The following is a 24,911-nucleotide window of genomic DNA, read 5'->3' as shown; positions in this document are numbered from 1 at the left end:
CTAATGTGGTATGTTACATTGATTTTCAGATGTTGAACCACCTTTGCGTAAATCCCACTTAGTCATGATGTGCAATCCTTTTAATATGCTTGCTGGATTTGGTTTTCTAGTAGAGGTGATCTTTATTTTTCACAGATTTTGTTTTTGTGAATTCACCTACTTGATGAAATTTATTTGTAAGCCCAAAATTGATACTCACAGTGCTTTTGTGTACATGTTCAGTGTGGCAAAAAACTTGAGTTGCCTGATATGCACATTCCCAGTTGAGGTGATGCTCTGCCTTCTTGTTTCACCTCTCGTACTGTAAACAAGTGTCCTTTTCACAGTCTACTTAATGCAGTGTTTTTGCATTTTTGTTCCTTTTATTGATGATTTTGCTGTTTAAGATGGCCACCAGTCATAGCGTTGAAGTGTTGTCTAGCGTTTTTAAATGTAAGAAAGCTGTGATTTGCCTTATGGAAAAATATGTTAGATAAGCTTCATTCAGGCATGAGTTATAATGATTTTAGTTGTAAGTTCAATGTTAATAAATCATAATTTATATTAAATAAAATGTCTTTAAAAAGAAACAGGCATAAAACAAGGTTGTGTAGTGATTGGTTGACAGTAGTGTGAATAGAGGCTAACCCTATACTTCCTCCAGGAGCAGTATTTCAGAATTTGCTAATTCAGTATTTATGGTAATTTTATGGAACGTAACTACTGCAAATAATGAGAATCAACTGAATTTTGTTGAGGATTTTTGCATATATATTTATAAGTGATATTAGTAGTTTTCTTGTTATAGCTTTGGTATTCAGGGTAATGCTGGCTTCATAGAATGAGTTAGTAACTTTTTGGAAAAGTTTGAGAAGCATTGATGTTAGTTCTTTAAATGTTTGGTAGAATTCACCAGTGAAATCATCTGGTCATGGGCTTTTCTTTGTTGAGAGATTTTTGATTACTGATTCGCTCCTTTACTTGTCATATGTCTGTTCAAATTTTCTATTTCTTACTGAGTCAGTTTTGGTTATTTGTTTCTTGGATTGATCTTTTTTCATCCAGGTTAACTAATTTGTTGGCATACAGTTGTTTATAGTATTTCTTTTTCAAAATTTCTGTAAGGTCTGTAGAAGTATTCCCACTTCATTTCTGATTTTTAGTAATTTGAGTCTTCCCTCTCCCCCCTCCCCATCCCTTGTCTTTTTGGTCAGTCTAGCTAAAGATTGTTCAGTTTTGCTGATGTTGTCAAATAACCAAATAAACCAAATAAACCACTTTTATTCTAAAATTCCCATTGTTGTTTTCTGTTCTCTTTTGTGTATATCTGCTGTATTTTTTTTTAAATTTTATGTCAACTCTTATGAGAAATCAAATATCTGCTGTAATTTTTATTATTTTCTTCCTTCTGCTAGCTTTGGGTTTAGTTGTTTCTTTTTCTAGTTCCTTAAATTGTAAATTTAAGTTGTTGATTGGGGTTTTTTTATGTAAGCTTTTAGAACTATAATTTCCCTCTGAGCACTGCTTTTGCTGCATCCTGTAGGTTTTAGAATGTTGTATTTTAATTTTCATTTGTCTCAAAGTATTCTCTAATCTCACCTGAAATTTCTTTGTAATCCACCAGTTGTTTAAGAGTGTATTGATTAATTTTCACATATTTTTGAATTTTTATGGTTCTTTCTGCTGTTGATTTCTAGGTTCATTCCATTATGATCAGAGAAGATACTTTGTATGATTTCAAATTCAGATTTATTTAGGCTTGTTTTGTGACCTAACATATGGTCTGTCCTACAGAATGTTCTATATGCACTTGAGAACAAAGTGTGTCATGTATTCTGCTGTTGTTTGATGGAATATTCTCTCTATACGTACATATATCTGTTAGATCTAGTTGGTTTATTGTATGTTCATGTCCTCTATTTCCTTAATGATCTTTTATTTAGTTCTCTCCATTATTGAAAGTGGGATATTGATGTCTCCAACTATATTATAGAACTGTATTTCTCCCTTTAATTCTGTCAGATTTTGCTTTTTATGTCTTGAGGCTCTGTTTTTAGGTGTATATATATTTGTACTTGTTAACACTTCTTGATAGATTGATCCTTTTATCAATATATAATGTCCTTTTTTGTCTCTTGTAACAACTTTTGTCTTTAAGTCTATGTTGTCAAATATTTACATAGCCACCCCAGCTTTCTTGGTTATCATTTACATGGGATATCTTTTTTCATCCTTTCACTTTCAAACCTATTTGCGTTTTTGTATCCAAAGTGAGTGTTTTGGCTGGGTGCAATAGCTCATGCCTATAATCCAAGCACTTTGGGAGACTGAGACAGGAGGATCACTTGAGGCCAAGGAGTTCAGGACCAGCCTGGGCAACATAGCGAGACCCTCTCTCTACAAAAATTGAGAAAAAAAAAAATATATATATAGGCAGTGGTGGTGCATGCCTATGGTCCCCACTACTTACTTAAGAGGCTGAGGTGGGAGGATTGTTCAAGTGCAGGAGTTGTAGGCTGCAGTGAGCCATGATCATGCCACTGTACTCCAGTCTGAGTGACGAAGCAGGACCCCATCTCTCTAAAAATAATTTTTTTTGAAAAGTGTCTTGTAGATAACAGTTGAATCACATTTTTAATCCATTTACATTTAAAATAATTATTTGATAATGAAGAACTTGTATAGTTCGGCTATTTGTTTTCCATTAGTGTAAGTCTTATACTTTTATTTCTTCTCAGTTCGACTATTACTGCCTTCTTTTGTGATTTATTTTTTCTGATGTAGTATTTTATTTCCCTTCTTATTTCTTTTTCTATATATTTTAAAATTTTCTTTAGTGAATCTCCCCTTAGCATGGGGATTAAAATTAAAATACCATCTAATGTTTTTAACAGTCGAGTTTGCATTAATACCAACTTAGTTTCAGTAGCATACTTAACTCTGCTCCTTTGCAGCTTCATGTTTATACATTTTAGACATTTTATGCCCATTAACCTAGATTTGAAATTTTTGTTTTATACATTTTTATTTTAAATCATTTAGGGGAAAAAAGGATTTTACAATAGATACAATACTACTGGATTTTGTATTTACCTATGTAGCTACCTTTACTATTGTTCTTTATTCATATGACTTCAGATTACTGTCTGGTGTCTTTTCATTTCAGCATTTCTTATAGCACAGGTCCAGTAGTGATGAATTCCTTCAGTTATTGTTTTTCTGGGAATGTCTTAATTTCTCCTTCACTTTTGAAGAACAGTTTTGCTGGTTATAGAATTCTTAGCTGATGTTTTTTCCTTTCAGTATCAGATTCCATCTCTTCCCTGGGGTTTATTTTTGCATCTTGTTATGAGTGTGTCTTAGTCTGTTTTGTGTTGCTATAAAGGAATACCTGAGGCTGGGTAATTTATAAAGAAAAGAGATTGATTTGGCTTATGATTCTGTAGGCTGTATAAGAAGCATGGTGCCAGCATCTGCTTTTGGTGAGGACCTCAGACTGCTTTCACTCGTGGTGGAAGGCAAAGGGGAGCAGGCATCACATGACGAGAGGAAGAAAGCATGCGAAAGAGGGAAGGAGGCTCCAGGCTTGCGCGCTCACACTCTATCTTTTTTTCTTTTGAATTCTTTCTAGACTTCAATAGATTTGGGGGTACAAGTATTTTTTGTTACATGGCTGAATTGCATAATGGAGAAGTCTAGGCTTTTAATATACCTGTCACCTGCACAGTGTACATTGTATCCAATAGGTAATTTTTTATCCTACCTACTCTCCCACCATCCTCCTCCCCCACCATCCTCCTCAAGTCTCCAATATCCATTAAGTTGCTCTGTATAACCAGGCATATCTATTACTTAGCTCCCACTTATATCCTAGAACGTGTGGTATTTGGTTCTTTGTTCCTGGGTTACTTCATTTAGAATAATGGCCTCCAGTTTCATCCAAGTTGCTACAAAAGACATTATTTCACTCTTTTTTGGTGGCTGAGTAGTACTCCATGGTATACATATAACACATTTTCACATTTTTCTTTTTTTCCCAAAAAAATATTGCAGTGGAACAAATGCTTTTGGTTACATGTATCAATTTTGTTATGCTTGAGTCAGGGTTATAAATGTGCTCATCACTGAGATAGTGTTCGTTGTACCAGTTAGGTAGGTTTTCGCCCATCACCTCCTCCTCCCACCCCCTGCTTGATTTCCATTGAGTTTTATTTTCCTCTGTGCACATGTATGCTCATCAGTTCCAAATTAATAGCAAATACATATGGTATTTGTTTTTCTATTCTTGTGATACTTCACTTAGGATAATGGTCTCCAGTTCCATCCAAATTGTTGCAAAAGGCCTTAATTCATACTTCATGGGTGAGTAATATCCCATAGTATACATATGCCACATTTTGTTAAACCACTCATGAATTGATGGGCACTTGGACTGATTCCACATCTTTGCAATTGTGAGTTGTGCTGCAGTGAACATTCAAGTGCAGGTGTCTTTTTTTTTTTTGAGACAGAGTCTCGCTCTGTTGCCCAGGCTAGAGTGAGTGCCGTGGCGTCAGCCTAGCTCACAGCAACCTCAAACTCCTGGGCTTAAGCGATCCTACTGCCTCAGCCTCCCAGGTAGCTGGGACTACAGGCATGCACCACCATGCCTGGCTAATTTTTTCTATATATATTTTAGTTGGCCAGATAATTTCTATTTTTAGTAGAGACAGGGTCTTGCTGTTGCTCAGGCTGGTCTCGAACTCCTGACCTCGAGCGATCCACCCGCTTCGGCCTCCCAGAGTGCTAGGATTACAGGCGTGAGCCACCATGCCTGGCCCAGGTGTCTTTTTGATAGAATGACTTCTTTTCCTTTGGGTAGATACCCAGTAGTGGCATTGCTGAATCAAATGACAGGTCTACTTTTAGTTCTTTGAGGAATCTCCAAACCGTTTTCCATAGAGGTTGCACTAATTTGTAGTCCCACCAACAATGTACAAGTGTTCCTTTCTCTCTGCATTCATGCTAGCATCTGTTATTTTTGAACTTTTTAATAAAAGCCATACTAACTTGGGTAAGGTGATATTTCATTATGGTTTTAATATGCATTTCCCTGATGATTGATAATGTTGAACATTTTTTCATGTTTATTGGCTATTGGTCTATCTTCTTTTGAAAAGCTTCTGTTCATGTCTTTCGTCCACTTTTTAATGGGATTGCTTATTTTTTTCCTTGCTGATTTGCTGGAGTTTTTTGTAGATTATGTTTATTAGCCCTCTATTAGATATATCGCTTGTGAATATTTTCTCCCATTCTGTAGGTTGTCTGTTTGCTCTGTTGATTGTTTCCTTAGCTGTGCAGAAGCTTTTGATTTAATCAGGTCTCATTTATTTATTTTTGTTCTGTGATTGCCATTGGAGTTTTCTTCATAAATTCTTGCCTAGGCTGATATCTAGGAGAGTTTTTCCAACATTTTCTTTTAGAATTCTTAAGATTTCATGCCTTAGGTCTAAGTCTTTTATCCATCTTGAATTAATTTTTGTGAGTGGTGAGAGGTAGGGGTCCTGTTTCATTCTTTTGCATGGGGCTATTCAATTTTTCCAGCACCATTTATTGAATAGGGCTTCTTTTCCCCATTGTACATTGTTGTCTGCTTTGTCAAAGATCAGTTGGCTACACATGGATGGTTTTATATCTGGGTTCTCTGTTCTGTTGGTCTGTGTGTCTATTTTTGTGCCAATACCATTTTGTTTTGGTTACTATAGCCTTGTAGTACAGTTTGAAGTCTGGTAATATGATGCCTCCAGATTTGTTCTTTTTGCTTAAGATTGTGTTGGCTATTTCGGATCTTTTCTGGTTCCAAATGAAGTTTAGAACCATTTTTTTCTAGATCTGTGAAAGATGACATTGATATTTTGATGAGGATTGCATTGAATCTGTAAATCACTTTGGCTGGTGTGGCCATTTTAACAAAGTTGATTCCACTGATCCATGAGCATGATATGTTTTTCCATTTATTTGGAAAAGACTTAGACCTAAGGCTTAACAAAATTGTCTGCAATTTGTTTCCTCAGTGATTTTTAGTTCTCTTTGTAGAGATCTTTTACCTCCTTGGTTAAGTATATTCATAGGTATTTTCTTTGTAGCTGTTGTGAATGGTATCGAGTCTTTGATTTGACTCTCAGCTTGACTATTATTGGTGTATAGGAATGCTACTGATTTGTGTACATTGATTTTGTAACCTTTGAATTTGCTGAATTTATTTATCAATTCCAGGAGTCTCTTGGTGGAGTCTTTGGAGTTTTCTAGATTTAAGATCATATTGTCAGCAAAAAGTGATAGTTTGACCTCCTCTTTCCCGATTTGGATACCTTTATTTCTGTGTCTTGTCCAGGCTCTCTTTAACAGTCAGTTCTTATGGGAACTAATAGAGCAAGAACTTGACAACTCAATCATTACTTCGAGAACGGCACTGAGTCATTTGTGAGGGATCTGCCCCCATGACCCAAACATCTCTCTTAGGCCCCACTTCCAATATTGGGGATCAAATTTCAACATGAGATTTGGAGGGAACAAATATCCAGACTATATCAGGGTGGTTATTGTTTGTTTGTTCTGTGATTTTTCTGTACTATTTTTATAAGGTCTATTTTCTTAGTCATGTGTGGCCACTGAAGTCTGTGTTCCATTTGCTTAGTAGTTAGCTAGTGTTTTGACAGTTTTTTTAAACACCTGGAGCCAAAAGACAAAGAAAAAGTACTCTCCACATCTTTATAGATTGGCTTTGTGTTGGTGTACTCTTTTACTCCTTAGCCAAGCCATTTACAATTCTGCCTTAGCCTTCATTTTTTTTTTTTTTTTTTTGAGACAGAGTCTCACTCTGTTGCCCAGGCTAGAGTGAGTGCCGTGGCGTCAGCCTAGCTCACAGCAACCTCAAACTCCTGAGCTCAAGGGATCCTCCTGTCTCAGCCTCCCAAGTAGCTGGGACTACAGGCATGCACCACCATGCCCGGCTAATTTTTTCTATATATATTTTTAGCTGTCCATATAATTTCTTTCTATTTTTAGTAGAGATGGGGTCTCGCTCTTGCTCAGGCTGGTCTCGAACTCCTGAGCTCAAACGATCCGCCCACCTCGGCCTCCCAGAGTGCTAGGATTACAGGCGTGAGCCACCACGCCCAGCCAGCCTTCATTTTTTGTTTGCTCAGAGGCTGAAGGTCAGCCAGAGGTGAAAGCTTAGGGTCTTCTCAGGACTTTGCTGGGCCTTTCCTGAGCATTGGTTCAGCCCTGGGCGCCATGTGTGTGGCCTTCTTGATTCACTAGTACACACAGGTGCTTTTAAGAGCCCTTATTACCCCGCATATATCCTTTCCCATCCCTTTTCTGCCCAACCTTTTCCATCTCTCTGTTCCTTGTCCCAATGATTGTCCCTTGCCCCAGGCTGCTGCATCAATTAAAGGATTTTGGCAAAAGCCACACAGGAGTATTCCCTAGGCCTGGGAATGCTCCAACTCAGGTGAAGCCAAGCCTTTGCAGCCAGACAACTTGAAACCTGCGATCACAATCCCTTAAGAATAAGGTCTATATTGCTCCCTCTGGCATTAGGAATTGAGGTTGCAGTCCTCACAGCCACCACTGACTTGGAGTGTAGGGGACTGTATGCAGGCAACTTAAGATGCCACAGCACTCTCGTTACTAAAAAGCAACAGCTTCTTCACCAAGCCGTGCCCTAGATTTTGTACGTTTTTTACTAGATTTGAGAGTTCTGCAAAAGTTGACAGTATTTGTGATCTTGTTAATTGCCCTTTTGGCGGAATGAAGCCCTAAATTTCCCTACTCTGACATTTTTGGTGATGTCACCCCTGCTGTAGAGGTTTTTTAGAATGTAGATATCATTAACCAGAAGTAAGAAAATTGGGAGAGAAGAAGTTAATTTATGCATATAGGAGGGATTATTTTTATCTGGACATGGGTTTGAGGTGCTGATGGCACAATCTTTGGGTGTCCGGTGGCAATTGGAATTGTAGTGCTTGATTCCAGAAAGATCTGAGAGCTACAAAGAGATCTGGGAACCTTCTAAACAGAAGTTACAGAAAATGAAAGTATATAATTTTCTTACACTAGAAGGGAAGGTCAAGTATGGCATTTTGGAAAATACTTTCAACTAAGAAATCATTCACTTATTCAGCAAACATTCACTTTGTTCATATTACCAATGTGGGTACTGCTGAGCACTGGAGATATGAGAGAATAAGATCTAGTTTTATTCCCTGAGGAAGTTCACTCTCATACTAAGAAAGACAGGCAAATAAGCAAGTACAATGCAATTTATAACAACAAGGTTTAGAGGAGGCCACAGAGAGGCACACAAGAATATATAAACAAGTCAGGAGGGAACACAGGAGATTCGGGAAACTCAAAGAAGGAAAAAACATAATGGAGAGAGTGATGGTGTGATCCTGTTTGCTGCAAGGAGAATTTGAGAAGGATGAGGACTGAATGGTACTGATTTGGCAGTAAGGAGATGACACAGTTTTCATCAGAATGGTTTTAATTGAGTAGTTTTGGTAGAATGGTAGAGATAGAGAATCAGATTATAAAGTTAGGAGTGTGAATGAGTGATGAAAAAGTTGAGGAAAAAGGGGAAGACAACTTTATAAAAAATGGTACAGTTTAACACATTGACTGCAACACTAGAAAGAAAAATTTTTTTCCTTGGGGCCATGGTGTTTTATTATGAAAATAGAATAAAAACTTCGAAAACAAAATGATCCTTTCTAATTTAATAAAGAATATATTATTTTTTATTGTTTTCTGTGCATGAGTTATATGCAACTTGAAAAATAGTCCTTACGGCTCCCAAGCTGAAGAGATGTGTAAGTTACATATGCTTCACAAGGTCCTGGGGCTCAAAACTAGCCTGAGTTAAATACAACTCTCATGGCAGTTAATGTATTAAAAGGAGTAGCAGAGTTAAAATAACTTTATTTGGGAGAAGAGATTCAAGTATTTTTAGACAATTAAAGGGACAGGGGACAGGATAGGAGGGAAACAAGGATGGCAAAGAGTCTCAGAAGATTAGGGAAGATGATATTAAGAATGCAGGAAGATTAGGATTTGGAAACTTGGGTGAAGAAAGAGTGAAGGTAGTAAGAAAGAGTTTTGAGATTGAGAAGAAATTTGAGAAGTGTTACCTAGGAAAACCTCAGCTTTCTAGGTGAAGCAGAGCACAAAATTACGTGCAAAGAAATGAGCAGCAGTGAAAATGCCTGACTGAAGTTGATGTAGCATGCATTTGTGCTAATAGTACCATTTGTTGATTTTTCTCATTTCTTTCAACAAATATATATTGAGCATTTATTGTGTACTAAGCACTGTACAAGTGAACAAAGTAAATAAAAATCACCATCCTTGTAGAGGTTACATGTGAATGGGGGGTCTGGGGGGTGGGGAGACAAACAAGTAAATTATATATATTTAATATATTGTTTTAAAATAAACATGAGGTAAATAGAGCTACCTGTGTCTGGGAACTAAGAAAGCAAATGGGAAGATTACCTAGATGTAACTACAATTTTATATTGCATATCAAGTTCTAATTAAGTTATTGTCTTATTTCGGTACAGCTAATTGTAGAGTCTAGGTTAATAAACAAAAACAAGAGGAATATGGATTTGGTGGAGCCTTTGCGTATTTTGGTGTAGCTATGAGAAATCTTTATTTATATTTAAGAGAAAATACATTGATTCAGAACAACTTTATGTAGTTACTTCAGTGCCTTTGGCAAGAGAAAAAACAAGAAGATGAACTGTCATATAATAACGGAAATTAAATCTTCATTTGGTATGAAAAGAATTTGTATCTCATTTCCAAAAACATGATTGTACCCCATAGGAATTTGTTGTCTAAGTTTAAAGGCTTAACAAAAACTATACAGAGTCGAAGATGCTTTGTTAATAAATTGGGATTTTTGATAATCATTGTTTTATATTCTCCTCTTATTTACCCCTTTTTATTTAAACAGGTATTGGAAAGGTGAAAAGAAAACCTAGTGTACCAGATTCTGCATCTCCAGCTGATGATAGTTTTGTTGACCCAGGGGAACGTCTCTATGACCTCAACATGCCTGCTTATGTGAAATTTAACTACATGGCTGAGAGGGAGGATGAATTATCATTGATAAAAGGGACGAAGGTGATCGTCATGGAGAAATGCAGTGATGGGTGGTGGCGGGGTAGCTACAATGGACAAGTTGGGTGGTTCCCTTCAAACTATGTAACTGAAGAAGGTGACAGTCCTTTGGGTGACCATGTGGGTTCTCTGTCAGAGAAATTAGCAGCAGTCGTCAATAACCTAAATACTGGGCAAGTGTTGCATGTGGTACAGGCTCTTTACCCATTCAGCTCATCCAATGATGAAGAACTTAATTTTGAGAAAGGAGATGTAATGGATGTTATTGAAAAACCTGAAAATGACCCAGAGTGGTGGAAATGCAGGAAGATCAATGGAATGGTTGGTCTGGTGCCAAAAAACTATGTTACCATTATGCAGAATAATCCATTAACCTCAAGTTTGGAACCGTCACCTCCACTGTGTGATTACATTAGGCCGTCACTCACTGGGAAGTTTGCTGGCAATCCTTGGTATTACGGCAAAGTCACCAGGCATCAAGCTGAAATGGCATTAAATGAAAGAGGGCATGAGGGGGATTTCCTCATTCGTGATAGTGAATCCTCGGTAAGTTGATTTTCAGAGGTAAATGCAAATAGTTCTGGGTATTAAAAAGAAAAACAGAGGATCGGAGAGGTTAAGTGGCTTCCCTAAAGTTCAACCAGGTAATAAGCTGGGACATAAGCATAAACGTTCAGAAGCTAAAGTCAGTGTTCGTTCTAATTGTATCTGTTTTGAATAAAAGCTGTAGCAATAAAACTGCACTAGATTATTTAGTCTTGTCTAGTTCTGTTGTTTTTGCATTCTTGGAATATTTTCTGTTGTGTAAAACTGAAAAATGGAGAAAATTGAACATTGGCTTCTTCATTGAAAGTAGAATAATACAGTAAATTAAACTGGGAAACATTTCTTAAATTGCTGTTGGATGTAGTGTATAAGAAGATAATCACTGTAGTCGTTATCACATAGGAAATCCCTGAATTAATTAATATTAAGTTTCTTCATAAATTAGTTGTTTGGAATTTAGAATACACCTTCATTATGTACCTCAAAAATCTATTTTTAACACTTTCTGTGTTTGAAATGCATTTGCAATAAAAGGTAAATTGTAATATTAGTAAACAAAATGATAAAACCCTAAAAATTAAAGTATAAATATAGTTGTGTGATTTGGGGTACTATTCAGGATATTAGAATTTGGTCACACTTATTTTCTTAAAAGTGGCCTTTCTTTTTCCTTGATAGGATATCGCTACTTCTCCACTTAATCAAATCATGATTAATGTTGACTTTGTGTGAATGTAGTTATACAAAAGTGAATGTGTAATTGTGCAAAAGATTGAAAGAAAGAAGAAAATGTGTGAGAGCAGGAGGAAGAGAGACAGAGACAGAGGAAGATTAATTGAACTTCCTGATGTGAAGTTCAGAAAAATGGGGCCTGTACCTAACTACTCAGAAGAGCAGGTGGTTGATAGTGGGGAAGAGTGGTAGAATCCATCTTCTGTTAGATGCCTAATCTGGCCCACTGTTTGAAACTTTGGGAGTAATTGTATAAAAAGAGGATTTTGGGGTTGATATAGGCTGTTTAGAAGAATGTTAAATTGAAAAAACAAACAATCCCATTCATTGCCCTAGGGGAAAAAACCCACCCAATTAAAAAGAGTAGCTTAAGTGTAGAATAATACGTATTTTCTTGTGCATAATCAAGCATAGATATTAGCCAGAATACAAGGCCAGGTGTGATTGTAATCCCAGCTCTTTGGGAGTCCGAGGTTGGAGGATCACTTTGAGGCCAGAATTCAAGACCAGCCTGGTCAACATAGCAAGACCCTGTCTCTACAAAAAATAACCACAAAAAATTAGCTGGGTGTGATTGTGGGTGCCTGTAGTCCCAGCTATTCTGGAGGCTGAGGCAGAAGGATTGCTGGAGCCCAGGAGATCAAGGTTACAATGAGCTATGATCATGCCACTGTACTCTATCCTGGGCAACAGAACAAGATCCTATCAAAAAACAAACCAAGGCCGGGCGCGGTGGCTCACGCCTGTAATCCTAGCACTCTGGGAGGCCGAGGTGGGCGGATCCTTTGAGCTCAGGAGTTCGAGACCAGCCTGAGCAAGAGCGAGACCCCATCTCTACTAAAAATAGAAAGAAATTATATGGACAGCTAAAAATATATATAGAAAAAATTAGCCGGGCATGGTGGTGCATGCCTGTAGTCCCAGCTACTCGGGAGGCTGAGACAGGAGGATCCCTTGAGCTCAGGAGTTTGAGGTTGCTGTGAGCTGATGCCACGGCACTCACTCTAGCCTGGCAACAAAGTGAGACTCTGTCTCAAAAAAAAAAAAAAAAACAAACCAAAAAAATACAGTATACTATTATTTTTAGCAATATAATTTTTAAGGTAGAAGTCTCAAATAGGCATATTTTGTTTTCCCTTCACACAGTGGTTTTTTAAATATTCAAATTCATTGTCAATATTTAAATATTGGTAGATTTATTATAAAAATTCAGACTTTAGACTTCCCATTTAAAGTTGGAAGACCTGCCAATGTTAAGCCCCTGTTCCTGGAAGGCAACAGTCACAACTGAGAAGTGGCTACTTCGTTTAGATTGGCCCTACACTGTCATTCCCTCTGCCCATCTACCTTTCTACCCTGACACTTGGTTACTTTAATCTTTTGTCCCTTGTAGGCATTTGAGTTTGTGGTCTCTCATTAGAGTTAAGATTACTCCTCATTTAGGTGTACTTCATTTTGGGGAATTCAGAGTGTTAGGGTTAAGATAGCTATTGTTAGCTACAAATTGAAAAGGGGTGACTGTCTTAGATTTTCTCATGTGTTTCTCCAGTAGCTTGACTAGACAGAAGATAGATCTTGTGCTTTAAATATTAAACTAAAGGATTTGTTGTGGGTGTATGGCATGGGAGCCATGGATGTTAAGAGATTTTTGACTACACCGGTTTGAATCCTGGCTCTGTTGTTATCTAGATAGTTGATATTGGGCAACTTAGCTTCTCTGAGCCTCAGTTTTCTCATCTGTAAAAAGGGTTTGTTTTGAAGAGTAAAGGAGATAATCCATGTAAATAATTTAGCATGGTGTCTAGCACTTAGTAAATGCTCAAGTTTTAGCTATTATTATTTTAATATAAAAATGCTCATAGATGGCTTTCAATATGTTTACTATATGTGTTTTTTTTTCTTTTAGCCAAACGATTTCTCAGTATCACTGAAAGCACAAGGGAAAAACAAGCATTTTAAAGTCCAACTAAAAGAGACTGTCTACTGCATTGGGCAGCGTAAATTCAGCACCATGGAAGAACTTGTAGAACATTACAAAAAGGCACCAATTTTTACAAGTGAACAAGGAGAAAAATTATATCTTGTCAAGCATTTGTCCTGATACTGATGACCAGAAGTGACTGCTACCTAGCTTTAATTTGTCATGTAACTGAAGACTGAGAAAATGGTGGTCCAGTCGTGCATGATTGGAAATTGCTATTTCTAACTCTATATGAGAATTGACTGTAATACATAAGTATTTTTATTATAACTCAGCCCATATATATATATATAAATACTATGTATGCAATGCATCTGCATAGAACAATTCTTATCCTTGATCTTCTGTTTTACTGTTTTCTTCTTTGCCATTTTTTTCTTTGCTTCTAATATTAAGGTTTTGTATTTTGAAAAACGAATCAAATAATGCAGATCAGAAGTCTTTTTATGGAAGAATTCCTTTTATTGCCTTTCCTTTATTTCCTTGTAAAGGCACCCTATTACTTCTGTCATGATTTCTCTTCTTATAAAATTATTATATCTATATATGACATATGCTAAAATAAATTTCTTGGAGAGTGTTAATTTTTTCTGTGACTAAATAGCAATAATAAATGGAAAATTAGAAATTATTTTCAGGTATTGTATTTATCACAAGCCATTGTAAATACCAAGTCTGTTGTATCTGCCATTATTTTTTAAAATTCATTCATTGTCTTCAATGTATAGCAAAACAGATGGGACGTAAGTTAGAAAACATCTTGTACAATTTTTTTTATCATGTACAATTTTAATTTACAACTGTTGGAAGCAAAATTACTAAATTCCTAAGAATTTTTTTTGATGCTTCTCATTTGATTATTAAAGAGACCAAAGCAGTGTCAGAGATATTTAGCTTTTCAAACTGTAAATGGATACTCCAATGTTACTTTTTATCCCATAGTATCAGTTTATCAACTCATCTTGTATTAGGATATATTTATTTTATGCCTGTATGAAATAAGTTATGGCCAAGTTTAGGGGAAATAGGGCACTGAGATCCTTGGGGTTTTTTTCCTCCCTAAACATTAGAAATTGTCAGGAATAATATTTCCCATTTTCATTTCCTCATTTCAACTTTTGAGTTTTGTTGACTAGGACACTAAAATTGATGTTTACTTGAGGAGTATGAGGGGATATGGTTAGAGAAAATTATATTATTTTTAAATCATATTTTTTTGTTTACCAAGTAGGACTTTGGGTATGTGGATGGGAGGTTACTGTGAAGTATTGAATCTACTTCTGTAGGCCACGGAAGAATACCGGTTATATTTTTCTCCCTGTCGTTAATTCTGGAAATTTAAGCAAAGTAAGCATCAACACTTGAATTGAAAATACTTACTAAAATCACATAACTTAGTAAACAGTAGGAAGGCATATGATATTTTCAAAAATTTCCATAATGCTGCCTATATGAATCTTTTCATTCTTTGTAGTGTTATAAACATTTAATACAATAGAATTATTGATGGTAAAATTGAAATTGTATAATTTATGAAATTGTTTTACTTTTAATTTTTTTATTATTTAAATTTTAAAATCATTTAAAGACTTATGTTGCCACTTGGTGGCAGCCCTGGCTTCTCCCAATAAGCAACAGAAGTCAGCAGATAAAATTAATACATCATACAAATTTTCATCTTTATTATATCTGCTTTTAAAGCCTTTTTAGTTCATATTCCATTATCTTTCTAACTCAATGCTCCTTTGTTTATTAAAGTAATTATAAGTGGATAAGTTTAATGGAAATAAAAGTCACATGCTTTTTTGCTGTAAAATCACATAAATATAAATTGAGAAAAATAGTTTTAAAGTGGTTGTAGAATGACTAGATGGTAAACATCTTTCCTTAATTTTTAACATACATTTGATAATGTCTTCTTTTTGTGCTCTTCTCTTTGTGGTTTTTTTCCTCCAGTCTTCCATATGAAAAAAATGGATGTTTGTGAAAAAGGAGCAATTGATACTCTGCCATACAGACATGAACTATTTATAGCAGACCCCACTGAGCCAATATAGAGCAGAACTTTGAGAAAGTAGGAATGGACTAGCACTGGAAGCAGAATGCATATTTCTGTGCCATAATTAGATTTATTGTAGTTATAGAGTTCCAATAGTTACAATATTATGTGTGCCAATACTTTAATGTGTGCCAGTAATATCTATTGTGTGCTCTTATGGGATGAAAACCTTGCTGGAAACTATTTTGTACTTTAACATTTTATCAATTCTTAAAAAGTCTTAACCCCATTCTTACACCGATGACTGTTTTTATAAGCATGAATTTTACCTGAAATAATTTGCTTAATAACGGAAACCCTAGAAAACATATATATATAGCTAGGTAGTAGCAATACTTGTAGAAATCAGGTCTCCTTAATCCCTACTTGGGTTCTGTATCTTGACACATTGCCATCTGTAGGTTTATTTTTAAAGTAGGAGGATCCTGGGAAGAGCAGTATTATAGAAGTTTTCTTCCACATGTGAGGAGATACTTAGCTGTCAAACTTAAATGCATATAACAGATAAACCCTGCCTCACCCACTTCTACAAATAACTTCTCCAAAATCTTGGAAGATGGTTTTTTAGAACATTATGTAAGATCAATAACAAAAAGAAAACTATTGCTGCTGTATCCCTTATTTGATCATAAATTCTTAGGATTCAGCTGAATGCATATTCACACATGTCTATTACTCATATTACGTACAGTTAATACATGCACCTTCCATTATTAAAAACTGTTCCACAGATATATCACTAAACAAAATAGGAAGGCTAAGTGCAATCTATTGCCATTTATAGAAAAATGAAATGGCCTAGCAGATGGGCAACTTGGATGTTAGAATAAGGTCAACCTTGTAAATACATGGCATGTAAATTATCTCCAGCTGTAATGTTTATCATCTAATCCGAAGGTTGCTAAGAAGCTGGATTGCCACCATCTATGAGAACTTTTGTGAGAATTAGGAAAAGGCACCTTTTTCTGCAGACAGGCCCAGCCCCTTCTTGTCTAGAAGTCCACATTTCACTCCCACTTCTTGGCTGGGTGCCTTGTTCAGGGTACATCGAAACACAGTGGCCTTATACAGGAATACTTTTCAATCCACACAGTGCTTTATTGCCAACTTTAAAAAATTAAGATTTCTAGTTTCTCTTTAAAAATGAGAAGCTAACAACACGAGTTGAATTCCTACAAGTCAGCAATCAGCTGGGATCTAGTGTGATGGTCCCCTTATTTTCACCAATGCACACGGTGAACAAATTCAGTGTAATGAAGTCTGTCCATTTTATCTGGGAAGGGAGAATTGCAATTTGGGGCATACACGTGGACCGGGTGGTCTTTGGTATGCCTGAAGAACAAAGAGAAGATTGGGAGTTTTATTAGAAAGATACCAGCCTGGGCAACATAGTGAGACCCCGTCTCTACAAAAAATAGAAAAATTAGCTGAGCATAATGGCGTACACCTGTAGTCCCTGCTACTCGGGAGGCTGATGCAGGAGGATCGTTTGAGCCCAAAAGTTTGAGGTTGCAGTGAGCAATGCCCTGTTCCCCCCTCCCCCCCCAATTATGTATGTTTTGAAAGAAAGTGTTTTGGCACTTAGAGAAGCTTCTGGGAGCTGGCAAGCTCCGATGGGTGAGTGACTGTGGTAGGTCATTTTAGCAACTACTAGGTAAAACTGATCTTAGGGTTATGGCAAGCTGCTTTTACTAAAAGAAAAACAGGCAGGGCTTGTGGAAAATTTTATTCTTGGAGTGGGTGCTTTGTTCCTCAAGTGTTTTTCCTCCTAGCCCCTTGAATCTGATTTAGTTGGGTATGACAAGAATGACCTAATTTGTGGCTGGCATCTCCCTTCTCTTTCTTTGGGATGCCATGCCATCTCCCTGCTCTCTTCCCGCTTCCCCTTTCCTCTCTCTCTGCCCCCCCCCCCCCCGCCCCAGCCCCAAGAAGGATAAAATAAACTTTTTTCCTGTCTTAAAAAAATGACCTAATTTGTATAATTGATTTTCGCACTCCCAACCCTTATCTCCCTGGTTTACTGCTGATCCCTGTTTTTCCTGTAACATGGAGAGTTTTTGGCTTCGAATCTGGAAATTCTTATTTTTCAGAAACACTTCAGATACATTGTCCAAATCAATAAATTAGAAGTATACATCACAGAATAGTTTAACTTTCCATTTAAATACTTTGCTAGAAGATAAGAGAGTCTTTTATAATCTCTTTATATAGATTTTCCAAATGGCTTCACAGCTGTGGTCACTTTTTACTTAAAGGATATTTAATATAGGGTAGATGATATTCTCATTTTATGTTCTGAACAGCATCCAGTGAACTTTTAAAAAATGCTAAATTACTGGTTCTGGGGAAAACCATTATTAGAAGCATTGGCTTGCTACTTTCTTCTAAGCTGGTTTTGTTGGTGTTTAGCAAGTTTGTGTGACTCACCTTTGCTGATCTTTTAAACACTTGACAGACCAGCATTATATGCATGCCTCACACCCCAATTTCTTGCTGTCACATGACCTAAACCAAGTGACTGAGGAACTGAAATGTTTATTTCTAGTATACTAATGAAGTGCTCTTTCGATCTGAAAGTATACAGTTTGCTGAGACTTGTTTAATGAATGGAACCTAAATTGGGCTCACTGGTGTTTTGAAAACAGGAGGAGGAGTTTTAGTTACCATTAGCTGTGTTCACAAGGTAAATGTTTTATATCAAAGTGTCTTTGAGAAAGTTTCCCAATAGTTTAAAATAGACATCTAAGGTAGTTAAGGTATTTAATTGCTTTAAATACATTTCTGGACACAGATAATTTATATCTTAGGCTATGGAGAAACTGCAGATAGCCTTTGGGAGATTATGGAGACAAAAAGGTGGATTCCAGAATGAAACTCTCAATGTCTATTTTAGGCTAAGCACAGGAATGATTATTGATGTTTTTTGAGCACTTAATGAAAGAAATTAGTAATCCCTGAATACGCATGGCTTCTTTAGGGCAAGTAATGCCAAACAAACTTGATTTTTTTGTTGGGTTTTTAAAATTTTTTTATTTCATCATATTATGGGGGTACAAATATTTAGGTTACGTATATTGCCCTTGCCCCACCTGAGTCAGAGCTTCAAGTGTGTCCATCCCCCAGACGGTGCGCACCACACCCATTACCTGTGTATATACTCATCCCCTTCTCCTCCCCCTCCCATCTGCCCGACACCTGATGAATGTTACTACTACATGTGCACTTAAGTGTTGATCAGTTAATACCAATTTGATGGTGAGTACATGTGGTGATTGTTTTTCTATTCTTGGGATAACTCACTTAGAATGGGTTCCAGCTCTATCCAGGATAATACAGGAGGTGCTATATCACTATTGTTTTTTGTGGCTGAGTAGAACTCCATGGTATACATATACCACATTTTATTAATCCACTCATGTATTGATAGGCACTTGGGTTGTTTCCACGTCTTTGCAATTGTGAATTGTGCTGCTATAAACATTCTAGTGCAGATGTCTTTTTTATAGAATGTCTTTGGTTCTTTTGGGTAGATGTCCAGTAATGGGATTGCTGGATCAAATGGTAGGTCTACTTGTATCTCTTTTAGGTATCTCCATATTGATTTCCACAGAGGTTATATTAGTTTGCAGTCCTACCAGCAATGTATGAGTGTTCCTATCTCTCCGCATCCACGCCAACATTTATTATTTTGGGACTTTTTGATAAAGGCCATTCTCACTGGGGATAAGTGATATCTCATTGTAGTTTTGATTTGCATTTCCCTGATGACTAGAGATGTTGAGCATTTTTTCATATGTTTCAAACAAACTTGCTTTGATATGTTTTCTAGACTATAGACAAGGGGGATGTTGTGAAGAACTAATACTGATTTCATCAGAGTATATGACAATCTGGTGTCAAGATGAAAAAAATATATGAACTGTTATATCTATTAATATATATATGATTGTGTGTCTGTGTGTTTAGCTTTTGGAGATAATTATTCATTTATCTATCCATCTAGCCAAACCACTTCACATGTTTGATTGCTCAGGCTGTTCTAGTGATACAATAGTGAAGAAATGGACAAAGTTTTCATAAACTTGTATTTTAGTGATGTAATGCCTAATGGAGAAGAGTTCTGAATTAAAAATAGAGCAGTTGAGGTGGTTGGAGAGTAAGGGTGAGGGTGTTAATTTATATAGGATGATCAAAAGAGGCCTTTGATAAAATTGACCTTTGAGCAATATTGTGTGCTCCACTTAGTACAATCATGGATGACTAGGATTAACTAGAGATTAAATGAAATACAGCAACCAAAATCATTTGAAAATTATGTAGATCTTCAATTATGGAGCATTGCTTCTGGTTTTCAAATTTTAAAATTGATTAAAATGTTCTTTGTTTTATTTAAATGTTGAACACTTAACTACAAAGGGCTATTCTGAATAAACCCTGATTCTCCATCTTAGGAGGAGTTGTCTGGGGGATGTCGAAGAGAATAAAATCAGTTATAACTACAGAAGGAGGACAGTTTGGCAGACTTAAGTGTTTTATTGAGGAATTGTTTCCCTAAGAAAACAACTGAGGTCAAGGGAGGTTAAGTTTCTGATGACCAGACAATAAACATTAGAGAGGAAGTTGAAAAACTGAAGTATGTCTAGAGGAGATAAAAAAGGGATGCAGGAGCCCTGAGAATTGGAGCTTGAAAATGTGTAGAAATTACACCTGGAGCAAACGTGGTGGAAGCAGGAGTTATAACAGTCTAAGACAAGAGATATTACACTGTTTTGATTCCCTGTTACTTCTAGAAAGAAAAAAAGTGAGATAGTTACAACTAAATGTCAGATGTGCTAAAAACACAGGACATAGATATTTAGGAATCTTGGTGCAAAGAGAAGGAAGTATTCTGTGCTAAGTAGGACAAGGGAGGGTTACTGGAATGGGGTAATTGACCACGTAGTCCATGCCAGGACACCAGGACCTATTCTGGACTTGCACAACCCTAAGAGTGAGTTCCTCAAATTTTGCATCCTAGCTGCTTCCCTTGCTTCATTCTAGTCTTGGCCCTACAGGGCCAAGCTTATGAGTCTCCTCCGTGGCCATCAAACTTCCCATCCCTCCCCACTACCTCTCTTTACCTCTCATAAAGCCCTTTTATCTGCTTGCTTTTCCTTCCATATTTAAACATCAGAGATTTAAGTGGCAGACAGTGTAATAGGGGGAAAAAAGTCCTATTTCTGAACCGCACCTGTTGATGATAAGAAATGGTAATAGCTCCATTCTTCCAGCAATTCATCTTCAGATATAGATGATCCTCCAACTCTGTGGAAGGCACTGTAAATTAACCTGAGAAGTGCAGGCAACAGGCGAGGGGATAGTTTGGTTTAGGCATGTTGCATAGGCAAGAGATCACAACCATTTGATGGTATAGTATAGAAAAAGTACCTCAGAGTTAGAAGAGAAAGGCAAAGTCAGAGTTGGAGATGTTCAGGCAAGGACAGGGGCTAGCAGGAGAAGCACAGCCCCCCAGAAGTCCTCACCCAATGATATATGACTCAGGCAGAGGCAGATGGTCTGAGTTTCTTGTTGGATCATGACCCAGGCTTGAGAAGAACTGTCATTGAAAAGCTCTGATAGATGACATTCCTCTCAGTGCCCCTTGAGGTGTACTGAGCCGGGACATACTTGCATTGGCTTGAGGTTTGGCAAGGCCCTTCTGCCTCGTCAGAGCATGGCAGTGCTGGGCAGGGTCGTCTTAACAGGGACTCACGCCCAGGTAGAACTAACTATCCACCTTAAGATCCCAAGGCTTGGTGAACAACTCTCCTTCCTCATCCACAGCGTAGGTAAAGGAGTCTTATTCCTTTTTCCATTTTCTCTGTTTACTTACCCTTTCCTTTTCATCCTCTAATTCAGTCTGTATTCCCCTCAACCTTTCCATCCTTGGCCTTGCTCGTGTCATTCTCCCAGTTGGAATGCTGAGCAGTGAATGCATCTCTCCCCCTCCTACCCAAATCTAGATAGGTACATCCTTGGAAGCCCATACTGAGGTCTGCCCGTTCTCTAATGTCTTTGCTAATCTTTTTTTATTTTATTTTATTTTTACGTTACTGAGAACTTTAGGGTCCTTTTGCTAATCTCTTGGCTCACTCCTCTGTGCCCTTCTGACACATTGTGAGCATTCCTTTGGTTCTAACTGGGAGGCACTTAAGGTGAGTGAAAGAACTTGGACTTAGGCAGACCTCAGTTAGAATTCCTGTTTCCGTTCCTGACTAACTCTGTGATCTACAGTAAGTTAATTTCCCTGAATTCTGTGTTCTCATCTGCAAAGTGAAGAATCAAATCTTACCTTGCAAGTCTGCTGTATAGTATATGAAAATGCATATAGTGTGTGGAAAGCCTTTAGGACAATTCCTGGCAGATAGTAGATACCCAATACACATTGGCTCATATTGTTAACTTTTGACATGTTGAAACTGTGAACAGAAATGGATTTAGGACAGAGGAATCAGGAAGCCAATACTGGGAGAACAAAGGGTAGAACTGGGGACAGATGTTGAGGCCATGGATGAAGCATTCCAAATTAGGTCCCTAGAGCTTAAGGAAAGGCTAGGGGAGCCGTGAGAGTGTGTTCAAGCAGCTAGAGGTCAAGGCACAGATTTAGCCACTGGGCTGAGATCAAGGAGTTCATGTACCAAGTGTTCATGACTGTGGTATAGTAACAAGATACCCAGCCAATGTTTACTGTGCACTTACTTTGTGCCAGATCCTGTTCTAAGTGTACCGTCTCATTTAGTCCTCACAATAGCCTTGAGTTAGGTACTATTATAATTGTTCCCAATTTACAGATGAGAACACTAAGGCAGGTAGTTTAAATCACTTGTCTAAAGAAACACAGTAAGTGGCAGAGCCTGAATGTCAACCTAGGCAATCTGGCTCCAGAGCCCATGCTTTTAAACTGCTATTTTCTAGTAGATCAACTGAAAGCCTTTCTTTGTTGGTCCAGGGGCTGAACTGAAAGATGTGCAGTCAGCAAAGGGCCAGCCAGTCAGAAAAAATAAGTCCCTAATTTATTTATTGTTAATATTACAATGTTAATATTACAATTGTTAATGTAACAAATGGTTGATAAACCATTTGTGAATCCCTCCTGCATTCCTGTACTGTGCTAATGTGCTTTGTGTGCATTCTTCATTAATTCCCACAACTATTATGCAAGGCATTATTGTACTTATTTTATAAATGAAAAAAATAAGGCTTATGGAGTTGTTTGCTTCTCCTTTGCATCAGAAGAGCACTACTTTTTCCATCTTCTCTTCAACCTGCAGCTATCTAGCTTCTGCTCCAAGCCTTCCACTGAAGCTCCTCTTGCTGAGTTTACAAATGACCTTCCAGTTGTGAAATCCAGGGGACATTTTTCAATGATTAACTCACTGGACCTCTCTTCTGCACTCCCCCTTAATAATCACTTTATTCTTCATTGTTTCCAGGACCACTTTGCTGACATTTCTTTTTTCCCTCTCTATCTTCCTATTTCTTTTTTCTTGCCCTGCTCTGTAAATGTGGGTCTTCTTCAGGGGCACATCCACAGCCCTCCTGAATCTACACACGCTTCTTGGATGGTCTCACCCAGTGGTCTCAGCTACCACTGAAATGCTGGAGGTAAGGGAGAGGGTACCATACCCTTGACACCCATCACCTTCAAAGATTATTTACATACTGGAGACTCCTCCTGCCCATATAAGCATCCCAAATTCAAACATATCAAGCTGAACACATGCAACCTTTTTCTGCACCACCCCCAGTCCTGATCCCACCCCACCCTCCATTATTTCAGTTGAGGTGCTGCCATCCACCTAATTACCCAAACCCGGAACCTGAAAGTCGTGTTTGGCTCCTCTTCCCGCACCCTCCCAATCCACTCAATATCCAGGAGCTGTCAGTTCTTCCTCCTTTTTTTGAATTTGGTCATTTCGTTATACAGACATGGGAAAGCCAGTGGAGGACAACAACATGTCTCACCTGGATGACTGCCATAGCTCCCTCCTGGTCTTTCTCCCTCCAATCTGGCGCCCTGCACTGCTTTCTCCACCCTAGTCAAAAACTTAAAAAAAAAAAAAAAAAAAAAAAAGCTCAAAGCTCAAATGCAGGGAATGACATGATCAGATTTGAGCTTTTCTACCCTTACTTTGACCTTCATTGCTCTCAGGATAAAGTCCAAGCTCCTCAACAAGGCATTCAAAGCTGCCTGGAATCCTGTTTCTGTCTGCTATTGAGCCCCATTTCTTGCCACTTCAACCTTGCTCTCCAGTTGCACCAAACTTCTTGTGGTTTCCTAAACACACCATGCCTGGCTGATTTTTTTCAGAGTTTAATACTCAAGCCCCAGAAGCACCTCCAGGAAGCCTTCTGTGATCCTACAGGCTGGGATATATATATTCACGTGGTTCATGTTTCTCCTTTGTGCTCCTACATTCCCTTATAAATATTTCTGTCATTTTGTTTTTAATATTGATTTATGATTATTCCCATGTCCATCTTTTCCACTAGATGAGAAGTTCTTGTTGAGGGAATAGACTGTTGAATTCCCAGATCTAGCCCATAGTAGGCCCTCAGTGAATGTTGGTTGAATGAATAAATAAATAACTTTCCCAAGGTTATGTTACAAATAAGTTCTGAAAGTAGAACCAAAATATGTTGTACTCTGAAACTCATGTTCATTCTGCTTACTGTATTAGCATCATATTAGGGTGATTCAGAGTCCTTAAAGAGCTGAATTTTTTTCTTTTTATACATATATGTGCATAAAGAGCTAAATTTTAAGGGGCCAAACCTCCCTATCATAAAATTTTCCTTCCAGTTTTTAAAATTAAACTTTTTAGTAACATATTCACATGGTTCAGTAATCAGTACAAAAAAATTGTCAAAAGTCTTAGTCCTATTCTTCTCTTCCATCTTTCCAATTCTCACTCCCTCTGCCCCAAGATACCCAACCTTGTTTCCTATATCTTCTTTCAGATTTTCTTTTTACAAATTCATGCAGATATAAATATAAATATTCTTTTTCACCTCCTGACTTTTAAAAAGGTATTGAAAAATTTTTTAACTTCTCTACTTTTTCTTAAGTGGGTATATATTAACAAAAAGCTAACCAGTACCCAGCTTGAATGAACTCACAGAAGGAGACTTGGAAGAAGACAGCTATTTAATAAGGCGGGGGGTGGGGGGGGGGTGGGGGCGGGTAGTTAATCCTGCCTGCTCACTGGCCTCCAGGGACATCCGGCCTGCAGGAGAAAGCCTGTGATCCACGTATCTCCGCTAAGCAGATTCTCTAGCTCCCCAGAGTTACCTTTTCTCTGGAGCTCTTCCAGGCCACTCCCCCTGATGCAATATCTAGGTTTGAACAGAAAAGAGGGTGCTGCAGAGCCCGCCCTTTCTGAGCTTTCTGGGCCGGCTCTGGCT

The 24,911-nt window shown here is 37.6% G+C and overlaps 1 protein-coding gene across 5 annotated transcripts in view; it reads left to right on the top strand.

Moving 5' to 3' along the window:
- The window catches only part of NCK1 (NCK adaptor protein 1), an 88,505-nt gene extending 74,833 nt beyond the window's left edge, over positions 1-13,672 (top strand). For all 5 annotated transcript variants that reach the window (XM_069473202.1, XM_069473204.1, XM_069473201.1 and 2 more), the window contains 2 exons: positions 9,983-10,695; positions 13,334-13,672. In XM_069473202.1, the coding sequence (XP_069329303.1) occupies positions 9,983-10,695; positions 13,334-13,528 (908 nt within the window). In that variant the 3' untranslated portion in view covers positions 13,529-13,672. The remainder of the gene's footprint in view (positions 1-9,982; positions 10,696-13,333) is intronic.
- Positions 13,673-24,911: the final 11,239 nt, after the last annotated feature.

Source organism: Eulemur rufifrons, chromosome 7, assembly GCF_041146395.1.
Source record: "Eulemur rufifrons isolate Redbay chromosome 7, OSU_ERuf_1, whole genome shotgun sequence".
Taxonomy (NCBI): domain Eukaryota; kingdom Metazoa; phylum Chordata; class Mammalia; order Primates; family Lemuridae; genus Eulemur; species Eulemur rufifrons.
Note: the sequence above shows the minus strand (reverse complement) of the source record. Positions and strands in the feature narration are given on the sequence as shown.